General features: G+C 54.4%; 1 protein-coding gene across 4 annotated transcripts in view; it reads left to right on the top strand.

Moving 5' to 3' along the window:
* The window catches only part of PLXNA1 (plexin A1), a 122,810-nt gene that overhangs the window by 93,639 nt on the left and 16,906 nt on the right, over positions 1-12,265 (top strand). For all 4 annotated transcript variants that reach the window (XM_075432387.1, XM_075432384.1, XM_075432385.1 and 1 more), the window contains exons 22-25: positions 993-1,249; positions 5,629-5,695; positions 10,755-10,901; positions 11,703-11,862. In XM_075432387.1, the coding sequence (XP_075288502.1) occupies positions 993-1,249; positions 5,629-5,695; positions 10,755-10,901; positions 11,703-11,862 (631 nt within the window). The remainder of the gene's footprint in view (positions 1-992; positions 1,250-5,628; positions 5,696-10,754; positions 10,902-11,702; positions 11,863-12,265) is intronic.

The following is a 12,265-nucleotide window of genomic DNA, read 5'->3' as shown; positions in this document are numbered from 1 at the left end:
ATGTGTCAAAACCCTGTTCTTCCTTTTGAGTTGGTGTTTTGAAATGAAAAGTGTTGTTTTGTCTCCAAATATCGACATGAAATTAAATTTTTCACTTATTCTCCCAATCAGGAAGACAAAGGGGTGAAAAAAAGGAAAATTAAAATTGACGTTTTACCACAACAAGGCTTTTATTCAGAGGAAGCCATCTTTTCTAATGGGAAAGCATTGCACTGTAAAAATATTCATTTCTGATAAGAAATGTGGTCGGGGCTGACCAGAGCTGGGCTGAGAACGGCAGTGTGGGTATGAAAGCATCCCAGCCCAATCCCTGCTGGGTCCTGCGTGGCCAGATGTGGCCAGAAATACACCTTCAAATGTCTGAAGAGGAGAGGGAATATTTCAGGCTGTGTCTGGAGCAGGGCAGAGCCAGGTTTCTGCTATTTGCTTCCCTGTCTGAAATCAAGCCCCCAAAAGCCAGGCGGGTTTGCTGCTGGCGGAGCTCAGGGTTGTGGCTTTGTTTGCTTTCTGTGCCATACCCGAAGCACATGTTGCTGCGACTTGGGTGGGAACTGAGCTGCTTGTTAGCTGAAATTGAAAATTGTAATTTGTGTGTGTGTTTGGGAGAGAAAGAGAGTTTGTTTATGAGAGGGAAGTGCCTGTATGTGCCTGCACATGCGTGGGAGAGAGTCTTTGTATGGAAGTGTATGCTTTTTTATATATATATATATATATATATATGTATGTATGTATGTATGCATTGATGCCCTGAGACTGTTAACCTGATGCTGAGATATAACAAACCAGATAATACTTCTGGAGGGAACTGAGGCTGATCGCCAAAGAGGAAGCTTGTGGTAGTACAGAGAGAGCAAATCCAGCTGCTTTTTGACCCTTTTTCACCTTTTCCTCTTGGGGAGGAGGGTGAATCCAGGGTCTTGTGCAACCCAGTCACCTTCTTCTTATCTCCCTCCCCCTCGTGCCCATCTCCCAGCTTTGCTCTGTCCTTGCAGGTCCAGGCGAACGTGGAGAAGTCCTTGACCCTCTTTGGGCAGCTCCTGAACAAGAAGCACTTCTTGCTGACCTTCATTCGCACTCTGGAGGCTCAGCGGAGCTTCTCCATGCGGGATCGCGGCAATGTGGCCTCCCTCATCATGACAGCGCTGCAGGGCGAGATGGAGTACGCCACGGGCGTGCTGAAGCAACTCCTCTCTGACCTCATTGAGAAGAATCTGGAGAGTAAGAACCACCCCAAGCTTCTTTTGCGGAGGTGAGTGTCCATCCGAGAGGTCAGAGCTGTGGGACAGTGCCCAGGCTCTTCTGAGTGTGTGGACGTGAGCTGGTGTCCTTTAGGGATGCCATCAGGGATGGCTTTGGTGTTGGCTTTGGCAACGTCTGCGCTGGGTCTGTGGTGAAGCATTTCCTTGCCTGTTTGCTTGCAAGTATGAGAGAGGGTTGTGGGGCCACCTGGAACCAGCCAGCTCAGGAGCTGCCCACCGGAAGTTCTCGCTCTGGTTTTGCCCGTGCAGGTTCTTGTTGTCTGGGAAGGAGGGAGCAAGATGCTTGGTAGCTGCTGGCAGCGTAAGCTGGTGCAGGGAGGATGCACGCTGGAGTCGGGCGCTGTTGTGTGTCACCGCAGCGATGCTCCCACCTGCCTTCCCTTCTCCGGGTGACCAGGCGGTCCCCACACCTCCCGGCATGTGGGATGGCTCTCGCCTGGCCTGGCAGCTGCCTTGCTGCATGCGTGCCTTGGCGGGCTGGCAGCAGGCAGGAGTCCTCCTTTCCCGCTGACTCCTTGGGGCTTGCCCGCCTTGCTGGGCGCATGGGGGTTTTCCTGGGAAAGCCAAGCGGATCTTCGCAAGCTGGGAGGCTCGCCGGGGCTGGGGGGGAGCGCGAGCAGGAGGCAGCCTGCCAAGCCCTGCCGTGAATCTGCCCGGCCCATCAATATTTAACGATAGCTCTGAGCTCTCCTTCATCACGGGCTGCTGAATATTGAAAGATATACCAAGTGCTGAACAAAAACAATTAATAAGCTCCACCAGCCCAGCTCGAGGCCCTGCGTTGCTGCCTTCTCCCTTCACACGCTGTGCCATGCCTCCTCATCTCCGCCTCCACCAGCCTGGTGCCACCAGCCTCCGGGCTGAGAGCCACGGGGCTGGCACGTCACTGGGAAGGCTCAAGAAAACCAGAGCATCTTTCAAACATCAACCCATGTTCATGGCATGCCAAACCAGAGGAAGCCTGTTGGGTTTTGTGTGCCTGGCCCTGGGGAGACGCCTGGAGAAGGCACAGATGTGAACTGGTCCCAGTTACATCCCTGCTGCCTTTCCTCAGACAGTCTCTTCAGGCACATTGCTTTCTTATTCTCTCTGCTGCTTTTATCACATTACAAGGGTGCCCTTAGTTTCTCAAAGCACCTCATTAGCGATGTGCCAGAGAGAGAGTGCAGTGCAGACCTGTGGCTGGCCAGGAGAGGGGTGGGTCTTGGAGATGCCAACCCCTGTCCCCCATCCCTGTACCCTGAGCACATCTTTAGGCTCTTCCATTCTCACTGTCCCTCCATGACACCAGGCTTCACTGAAATATTTAGACTGTATTTCCAGCTCCTGGGTCTCTCAGAGCATCACAAAGCCACTACCATCAGAGCAAAACTCCGGAAGGAAGTAAATCAATAAAATATAAATAAAAGACAGTGCAGGGAGGCCAGCAGCTGCAGTGGCTGAGCCGTGGGAATAGCATGGAGGAGGCAGAGCCCAGCCCGCACTGGTGCGGCGAGAGCTGGCAGCCCAGGACTGTTGGTCCCCAGCCACGGAGTTTGGGGGTTCGTCGCAGGTGGAGCTGCAGAAGGCTTAGGACAGGGATGGGGTCCCCTGGCCGGTATCTTGCTCGTGCCTCCCTGAATGATCTTTAAAGAGACTTTGTTCTTCCTGCAGCTGCGGCACGGAGCAAGCGGTGCTGAGGGCTGTGCTTCTCCGTCCTTTTGATTAGCCCTGCTGTTGGGCGCGAGAGTGTGCTTACTGCCCAGGGCAACTGGATTAACATTGATCTAACTGGGGAGAGCTGTTATTTATTTTGTTATTGGATAATCCCCTGGTTGCTGTGGCATCTGGCTCTATCGCGGATAAAGACAAACATGACGGAGCCCGGGTGGTGGCACTTCAGATGAGTGTTACAGGCTTGTCAGTGGAGGACCTGGTCTGGGGACAGGGCAAGGATGTCTGCTGAATAGCTTCAGTCCACCCCTTCCCTTGGCTTTCTCCCCATGTCCCTTTCCTTCTCCCTTTTTTCTTCCCATTGATGGATTAATCTTTCCTGGCAGGGCGCAGGAAGGCTTCCCTCCTCTGGAGGCTCAGATATTGCCATCCCCTAATGGTTTAAGGAGAGCTGTGCTATTCCAGGGAGGGAAAAAAGGGCTAAGCCCCATTAGCATGAGAGAAAGCCTTGGAAGGGACTCAACCACCCCGAGTCAGCTTGAATAAACTCTGGCAAAGTGGATTTCCTACCCCGGCCATCTGGCCACCGGGAACTGCTCCTGTCCCGTCTGCCAGGCATGGCGTTGCTGTTGAATGGTGTGTGGCATTGGGCAGTGGGACTCTTTCTGGTGGCTCTGAGGTTCGGGCTCCTTCTGGATTTTGTCTCTTGAATCAAGCCCTTTGTGCCCGTTCCCCTGGTGCAAGGGGAATGCAGCCACGTTCGTGAGTTACTAGTATTGCTTGTGCTTTGAGGAGCATCTGTGTTTGCGAGTGACTGATCTGATGATTAATGGGTGGACAAGCTGAAGAAGCCTAACTGGAGAGGGTCGGGGGGCTGGCTGGCATTTTTACTTTAGAGAGAGTGAAAACCACTTCAAAAATAATGGACACATTAAGAACAATTTTAATCTTACGGCAGCGAGACCAGGCTGTGGTGCAGAGACAGGCACGTTCAGCTGCGCTTGTAGGGCTGCACAGTTTGCCTGACTCCTGTGTCACCCTCAGCTCCCTCGGTGCCAGGCTGTCCCTCTGCTCTGCTGATGCGGCACATCCTGGCTGCAGTCCCACCAACCCGAGGTCCTCACGTCCTATTCGGACCCACCACATCTCACAGCCACCCTGCGGGATGCTGCTCTCCCTCTTGTGCACATGCTGCATGATGATGGTCCCCAGCAGACACGGGGGACTCCCCTCGGCCTTCCCTGCCATGCTGCTTTGGAGCACAATGGAGTCTGGATTTCAGCCATGCTTTAGGAAACTAAGGACAATATATAGGTTTTCTCAAGGCAGTTCTGGCTGCTTCCTTCAACTGCATCTCCAAAAGCTGAGAGGCACAGCTCCATTTTTAAACTCCTTTTGGAGCAGGTGGTTCCAGCATTATTGTTCACTCCAAAATTCCAGATCACCACCCCACTCTGAGGAGACACACAGAGACCCGGGATTTCCACCATGTATGCAGGAAAGGGTTAAATCCCAAGCCTGGCACAGTGTCTTTGCACTGTACGCCAAAGGTACATGGAAAACAGCTGAAGCTTCCAGCCGCTGCTGTTACTCCTTCCTCCTTTAATCCCCTTGTTCTTGGCTGAATTAGTACTGGGGATAAGTTTGACCAAAACCGTATCGGAATCAAAGTCTCCAGACATAAATCCGGCAGTGGCTTTACCCAAGGCCATGTGCCAGCGGACCGGTGCCTTCTCTGCATTGCAGGGCTCTGTGTCCCTGCCCAAAAGCCACCCAGATTCAGTCCCAAGAGCAGGGGCACGGAGAGAAGTGAGGGTGCAGATCATGGCATCCTAAAGCTTCACCATCACCATCGCTGAGTGCCAGGAAGCAGGTGCCTTTTCCTCCAGCAGTTCTTCTGAGCAGACCTTACACAGACTGGTGGGGAAAACTCTTCTTTATCTCTCCAGTATTGGTGGTGATTGTCCTCTTGCTCTGCTGTGGGTCCTGGGCTTTGAGACTGTAGAGATCAAGGGCTGCTTTGGGGATTGCAGGGAAGTTCCATGTCTCACCCAGTAACGGTGGGACTGTGTCAGGGCAATAGTGATGTTGGGTGCATTGCCAGAGCAGAAGTCAGCAGCAGCTCCCAGGTGGGGAGAGGGACTTCCAGCTAGATCGGGCATGTGGGATGTCAGCAGAGGTGCTCCTGTCATGGGAATGTGGGTCAGAATCTGACTTTGCTTTGCAGCCTCAGTTCTTCCCTTCAGGTTGTGCTTTAACTGGGAGCTTGAGGTAGACTTGGTGACATTTTACCTGGCTTAGGTGTCTCATGCAATCCTCCCGCGGAGGGAGCTGCCTCGTTCCAATGGGACACGATGGAATAAACAAACTGCATGAAAGGAGAAGGTACCAGGGAGAAGCAGAGAGCTGATCATCACCTGAGCGAGACTCCCCATGGGACAAGGTCATGCCTGGGTCTCTCCGGTTCTCCAAATACGCTGGAGACCAATTTGCCCTGGGGGGCTGCTGTGGCTCAGCCCTGCGGATGGGCAGGCTTTGCACTAGAGCTCTTGCTGTCTGCTTGTGCCCCTTCGCTTCGAGACTCCTGCCTTGCCAGATGTGACCTTTTGAAGCCAAAAAATAATTTAGCCACAGTCCAAGGCTGAGGTGGCAACGGGTGAGATCAAAGACCTTTAATATCCTCTGCTGACAGCTTTTCTCCCTGCATTCCCTACAGAACGGAGTCCGTGGCAGAGAAGATGCTGACAAACTGGTTCACATTTCTGCTGTACAAGTTTCTGAAGGTGAGCTTGGGAAGGGAGGGCAACCCCGCACGGGCAGAGGGTTGGTTCCTGCCTCGCTGGGACGGGCAGCATGGTGCCCAAAGCCTGGGCTGATGTGCTGCTGAGCACTGCCGCTCCCTCCCGGAGCAGAGGTCGCTTCCCAGGTCTCTGTTCCCATCCTGTGTTCCTGAGATGTGATTAGTGATTCTGGGTCTCCTTTTGGGGAAATATCTGAGATTGAGAAATGAAATTCAGACTTGGATTTCTTAATGTGTAGTGGGTTTGAGATCTTCTTAAAAACAGTGCCTGGAGAAAGGATAAACCTGATACAAGTCAGCTGATTCTTGAATACCTTCAGAGTGGTCCCCACTCCTCCCTCCTTGCCTATGCTTGCATAACTTGGGAGGAAAAAGCGCCAGGAGCTGGTTCTTCTGTAGGCATGACTGTGATCGAAGGATATTTCTGCCTGTTTGGGCTGTAGTTTGGTGTGCTGCACTCTTGATGTAATGCTGGTGCTTTTCCTTCATTGCTTTCACACGGAGGCTCAATGGTAGGGGAATCGCTTCCTCCAGGCATCTCCACTTCTGCTGCTACTTCCCCTCCAAAAGGTGCCCCGGTGGGGATGGACGCCCTGTGGGGCCTGCTGGCAGCCAGGGACACGGCACTCTCCACCATGTGTGCATGAGGGTGCAGAACCCATTCGCCTGAATTCGCCTTTTTCCCCAATTTCATCAGGGTAGCAGAAGAGGATGCCAAAGCATAAGGACTGCTTTTAGCGCTGGTTCATCCAGCCCGTATCGAGAACGTTTATTCCATCAGCACCGGTGCTTCACCTGCTAGAGCCACACCAGCAGCCGTGGGGGTTACACAGCCTCAGCTCTAGCCTGTGGACCCCCGGCTCGGTCCTGCTGCTGCGTTGGGATGACACCGGCAGCATGAACGGTGCCTGCAGTCCTGCTGCAGGTCTGTCAGTCAGCAGAGCCGTTTCTTGGGATCCTGCTGGGCGTCAGCGCAGCGAGGCTGGGTGGCACGCAGCCGTTTTTGTGGGATTTCATCCCTCATTAAGATAAAGAGGGTTTGAACCATTTCCAGTCAAGAGATGAGAGCGAGCGGGAGTCTGTGCAGAACTCAAGCGATCGTCAACGAGAGGTGATTTATAATATCACTTACATGCACTTGGCTTTTTGCCTCTGTCAAGGGATAGCCTGTATCTGTAAAAATCTAGCTGTAGCTTGTGGTGGAGATTGCTTTCCAGGGGTGGGAGAGAAGGAAAGCTGTGCTGTTCATGGGGAGATGTCAAACCTCCCAGTACCTCTTCAGGCCAGGGCTTTGCTCGGTGGGACCACCCTCCGCCCCTGCAGCAGCAGTGGCCGGTGGGATCAGGTAGGACACTGGCAGACGGCTCTTTGGGCTTAGCAGGGTCAATGGGACAAGTAGGAGTAGCTCTTGCTGTGGATGAACTCATCCAAGGGCTCCTTGAAGTGGACAAGGTTGTGCTTTGGCTGAGCAAAGCGCAGCACATAGACTTCGTGTGCCTGCAGTGGTGTTTGGGGACATTGCATTTGTGCATGGGACCTGATACCCTTGGCCAGTCCCTGGCTGGGCTGAGCCCTGTGGACAGGTCACAGGGATATGTTCACCTTGTTCAGAAGCTTCTTTGGGCCAGTTCATGTGCCACTGCTGTCCTGCATCTGTGCTTGTCCAGCCCTGTCCCGCTTCAGAGAGTCTGCCGGGTGCATCGTCAGTGTGGGGCAGGTCTAAGGATAAGGAGTAGCAGGGCAGAAAGATGTGGGGATGGGACATGGGCAATGCCTGCCTATAAAGTCCTTGGCTAAGTCATGGCTTTGGCAGGGGAAATCGCCACCAGTCTCTGGGTGGTGGCAGCAGGAGAGAAGTCTGATCTAGACGCACCTACATGTCAGAAACCTGTGTGGAGGGTTTGGATAAACCCCGCTGGCTGTGAGATTGCAACGCTGGGGATCATCTCCCTGGGGGAGTGGTTGAAACTCCATCACTTGGGTCCCTGGAGCTAGACTGGAAGAGGCTTGAGGATGTACTCATGGCCTCTCCTGGGTCAGCCCCACCAGAGGAGACCCACAGGGCTGTTTCTGCCTGTCTGCTGGCAGTGAGGATCACAGGTGGCATCAAAAGCAGGAGAAACCCATGGAGTAGATGGAGAGGTATCACAGCAGACAGTTTGCCAGCAGGGAAACATATGCCTTGCACCAAACCGCGGTAATCGTGCATGTAAATGAGGCAGGCGGACGTGTGCCCAGCTGCCAGATCGGCTCTCGGCAAACCTGCCCGGAGCAGGGCTCTGTGCTTGGCATCGCGCGGCCATGATGTGCTGGGGCGAGGGAGACAGGGACAGGACAGCCCCCCCCGCCCAGGGCCAGCAGCGTGGGGAGCCAGCAAGGGCTGGTGATTTCACAGGGACCCCATAGTAGCATTTATCAGACTCTTAATGAGACACCCAGGGGAAAGGGAGTGGGATAAATCAAGACAAGCACTGAAAAATGCACGATATTAGGTGCCTGATGAGCTAGATCTAGTCAATAAGGCAGTTTGAGCGTTAGCTGGCTTGCCTCAGCCTGCTCCCCACGTACCGACGCAGGCAGGGTTGTGCCGTGCGTGGGGCTGTTTGCAGTCACCCTCCTCCAGCTCGGCTCGCACAGAGAGCCCCCCTAACCCCCCCCTTGCTCAGGCCCTCAGCAGTGAGTGAAGTGCGTTGGGGCTGGCAGCATGGGCATGGCTGTGGGGGTGGGGCAGGCTGCCCTCCCTCCGTCTGCAGGGCTGCCTGTCCCCATCTTGGCGTCCCCTCCTGTACCTCAGCTGGTGGAGATCATCTCAGGGCAGCTGCCTGGCCATGTGCTCTGCAGTCCCTGTTCATTTTGGTGGTCTCTGGCAGGGACAAGCCCTAGACTATCCTTATCTGTAGTGGCTCAGTGAGCTGAGACCCACAGCAGCATCTTGGCTCAGATCTTCAAGAGCTGATGGGGATGGTGAGATTGGGAGTGAGGTTTTGGATTTTAAGGGTAGAACTCACATTTAGGATAGGTGAGGAAGCCAAACTGTAACATGGAGGATGCACAGAGCCAGGAGGACAGGGGAGAGGGGCTGTTTCAGTTGACATTAGGGTGCCCGAGAGGTCAGAAGAAGACCAGGAGCCACAGAGCGATCCCTGGGCATGCAGGATCCCCTGAAAGCCCGCGTGGTGCTGGAGGAGCAATGTACCCATCACCAGGACCCCTGACGCCTCCATGGACATCATAGGGCCAACTCTAATCCACACATCCAAAAATAAATGTGTTCCCCATCAGCCCGGCTGGTGTCTGAGTAGCGGAGGAGGCGATGCCTGGAGTGCCGCTGGGCTGCCGATGTGGGAAGGAGTGAACCCACCGTTCTCAGTGGGGACCCTCAGAGGTGGGCGCAGAGCTGCAGGTGTGCAGGGGGACAGCAACCATGCCTTGCCTGGAGAGGGGAAATCTGTGGGCTGAGACAGGAGCGGCTGTGCCAGATGTGAGCAGGAGTCCCGCTCCAAGCTATCCTCCATCCACAGCCTTTCTGCAGACTTGGAAGTTTTACGAGGAGTTTTTACAAGCGACCGAAAGAAGCAGCTTGAGTCTTTCCACCACGGCCAGAGGGGTGGGCTTGGGGTGCCGTGGGAGTCCCCGGGGGCTCACAGCTCTGCAGCCAGCCTGGCGCTCCCGCCTTGCCGGGCAGCCGGTAATGCGCAGCGCAGCACCCACCTTGGGTCTCTCACTTTTCCAAGCTGACTTAATGAAGCCAAGTTTGCAAATGAAACATAATTTCGAAGACAGGCACGTTGTTGGAAGGTCTGGGGATGATGTATGCCTGTTCCTACTCGTTAGCAGCTGTCTCTTTAATTACCGCAGATGCTAACGAGATGCTAACAGCATATGGTGACAGGGAGAGCAGCCGCACTTTGCACCAAAGTACGATTTATTTGTGAGGCGGCTGGGAGGGAGGGGCGAGGGCTGGTGGGGTAAAATCTGCTGGGACTTCTCCCCATCCTCTCTGCTCCCATCATACCCGATTTTCCCCCTTAGGGCTAATGTCTGTATCTGGAGGGGCTCATCTGGATGCAGCTCAGGGGAGAGGTTGGGCCCTGGGTGATAAGGGGGAGTCCACTTCCAGCCCCCCTGCGCCAGCTCATGGCTCCAGGCTGGTTGGTGGCTCCAACCTTGGCGGGTCCTTTGCTGTTCCCAGGTTGCTGCCGTTCCAGCATCCATCATCTTCAGGGGAAGCGTCTGGTCTGGTTTCCCTCTCACTTTCTTCCCACTTGGGAGACAGATAGATGCTGACGTGGCTCTGGCTGGTGGCTAGAGCAGGCTCTGACTATAGGGGTTTGGCCGTGGGGACATGTAGGTGGAAAATGGTTTAACTGCAGGAAACCTCATTGCCTGGTTCCCTCTGTCAGCTGGATACGGTTGTCAGGGAGTTGCTCTCTTGCTTTTCCTTCCTGATGGATCTGGCTGGCTGTGCTTAGCCGTCATGTGGAGACACCTCCTTTGACCTTCTCTTGTGTGAGAGTGGGCTCCTGGCAGATGCCAAAACTGCATCGTGATCCCTGGGCAAGAGCCACCAGGCTGTCCTGCTGTAGCGTGCCCTTTCCAGTCCTCAGGTGCTTCTCTTGGCTGGGCCAGCTCAAAGGATAGACTATATCGCGTACACAAAGTCCCAGGACTCAAGCTGTTCTTCACTAGCCATGAATTTGACCTTTTTACCTCATTTTTTTTTCCCTGTAGAATGAGCAGAACTCACCAGGGAGTGTCTGGAATCTCTGGGAAGCAGAGCCTAGGGGTTGATAGACAAGCGAACCACCCCCAGCAGGCTTGGGCAGAGAGAATGAGTTCCTCCACGGGATGAATTTTAGCGTGTGCCCCCTTCCTTGCAGTCTTGAGCAAGGACTCGAGACTCTTTATAAAGCCACGTATGGGGCTCGATGCTGCGGGGACACAGCAGTCTCCTGACATGGTGGTGGTTCTTGAAAGGCACAGGTGGTACCCAGCACCTTCTCACCACTCTCTCTTCCTCTCCTCCGTCCCCTGTCCTGCAGGAGTGTGCTGGGGAACCGCTCTTCATGCTTTACTGCGCCATCAAGCAGCAGATGGAGAAGGGACCCATTGATGCCATCACAGGAGAGGCTCGGTACTCCCTCAGTGAAGACAAGCTTATCCGGCAGCAGATTGACTACAAAATGCTGGTTAGTGCAAGCAGGATCCTCACCAATACTGGTGCTTGCCAGGACTGCTAGGTCCAGCTATTTAACAAGATCTTGTTTTTCTCCCCGACATTCCTGGGGCACCTCTTCCCCTGTCTGTGTGGTGCCCATCTCAGCTAGGGTCAGAAATGAGGTCTTTGTGTGGCAAGGTTTGCTCTTGCCATGGACCTGAGAAAGCCAAACGTGAACTGAATCGCCCTCCGTGCCTCTCCCAGCAAAACCCCATGGCCCTGACAGATACAGGTCCCGAGATGCTGTTGAACACATACTACGTGGAGCAGCTGGTGGCTCATGTTGGGTGGGGATCAATGTTAGAGCCTGGAGATTACTGCAGGATGTGAAGAGATACTTCTCTTCCTCCATATGAGCTGTTGTCTCTGTCCAACTGAATGATAAGCCAGGCCCTTCCCCTGGCTGATCCTGCAGCTCGTTCTTCACCACCTCCATCTCCACCGGGCTGGGGTTGGGAGGGGTGTGGAGCATGCACAGGCATCTCTCAGGCTGGACAGGTTTCTGTCAGATGGGCATGGTTTGCTGGCCCAGGATTCCTTCCCTGACACCATGTTGCCTTTCTTGGAGTAGTTGGAGATTTGAGGACTGGGGGAGAGAGGTGGAGAGGAAGGGGGAGCAGGAATATGCCATGTGGCTGCACTTCTGCAGTGGCCCCACAGGTGAGAAGACATGGCCTGTAGACGGTTGTAGCCCCGTGTCCTTGGACCTGCCTTTGCAGCCAGTGTGTCACATCCTCTCACTGGAGTCTTTCTGCCCCCCTGTGCTGTGCAGACCCTCAACTGCGTGAACCCTGAGAATGAGAACGCCCCGGAGATCCCCGTCAAGGTGCTGAACTGCGACACCATCACGCAGGTGAAAGAGAAGCTTCTGGACGCCGTCTACAAGGGGGTGCCCTATTCACAGCGACCCAAAGCCGGAGACATGGACCTGGGTAAGAGTGAGGCCAAGTGCTTCCTTGTGGGGAGCAGGGATGTGGCCAAGAGCAGAAATGCCAAAGAAAACCCATTCAAGGCAGGCAACTCCCAGTCTCCTACAGAAGAGGGGACCTGGCAGGACCGAGCATTTGTGTTTGTCCAGTCCACTTTTGCTGTGCTGGTGGCAGTGACTGTGTGTGGGGACCTTTGGCATGAGAGTGTGGGTCCTGCCAGTAGAGAGGATGGGGAGAGGAGCCTCCTTGGCTGTGGCTGTGGTCTGGATTGCAGGCTTGAGGGGGCTGAGGTCCAAGGAGGCCAGCAATAGTGTAGAACAGTGTTAGTAGTCCTGTTCTTAAAGGAGGGGCAGGAGAATGAAGAGGAGCAAACGAAACGGCTGCCAGGGTCAAATTGATACTGTCT

This window comes from Opisthocomus hoazin, chromosome 11 (assembly GCF_030867145.1).
Source record: "Opisthocomus hoazin isolate bOpiHoa1 chromosome 11, bOpiHoa1.hap1, whole genome shotgun sequence".
Taxonomy (NCBI): domain Eukaryota; kingdom Metazoa; phylum Chordata; class Aves; order Opisthocomiformes; family Opisthocomidae; genus Opisthocomus; species Opisthocomus hoazin.
Note: the sequence above shows the minus strand (reverse complement) of the source record. Positions and strands in the feature narration are given on the sequence as shown.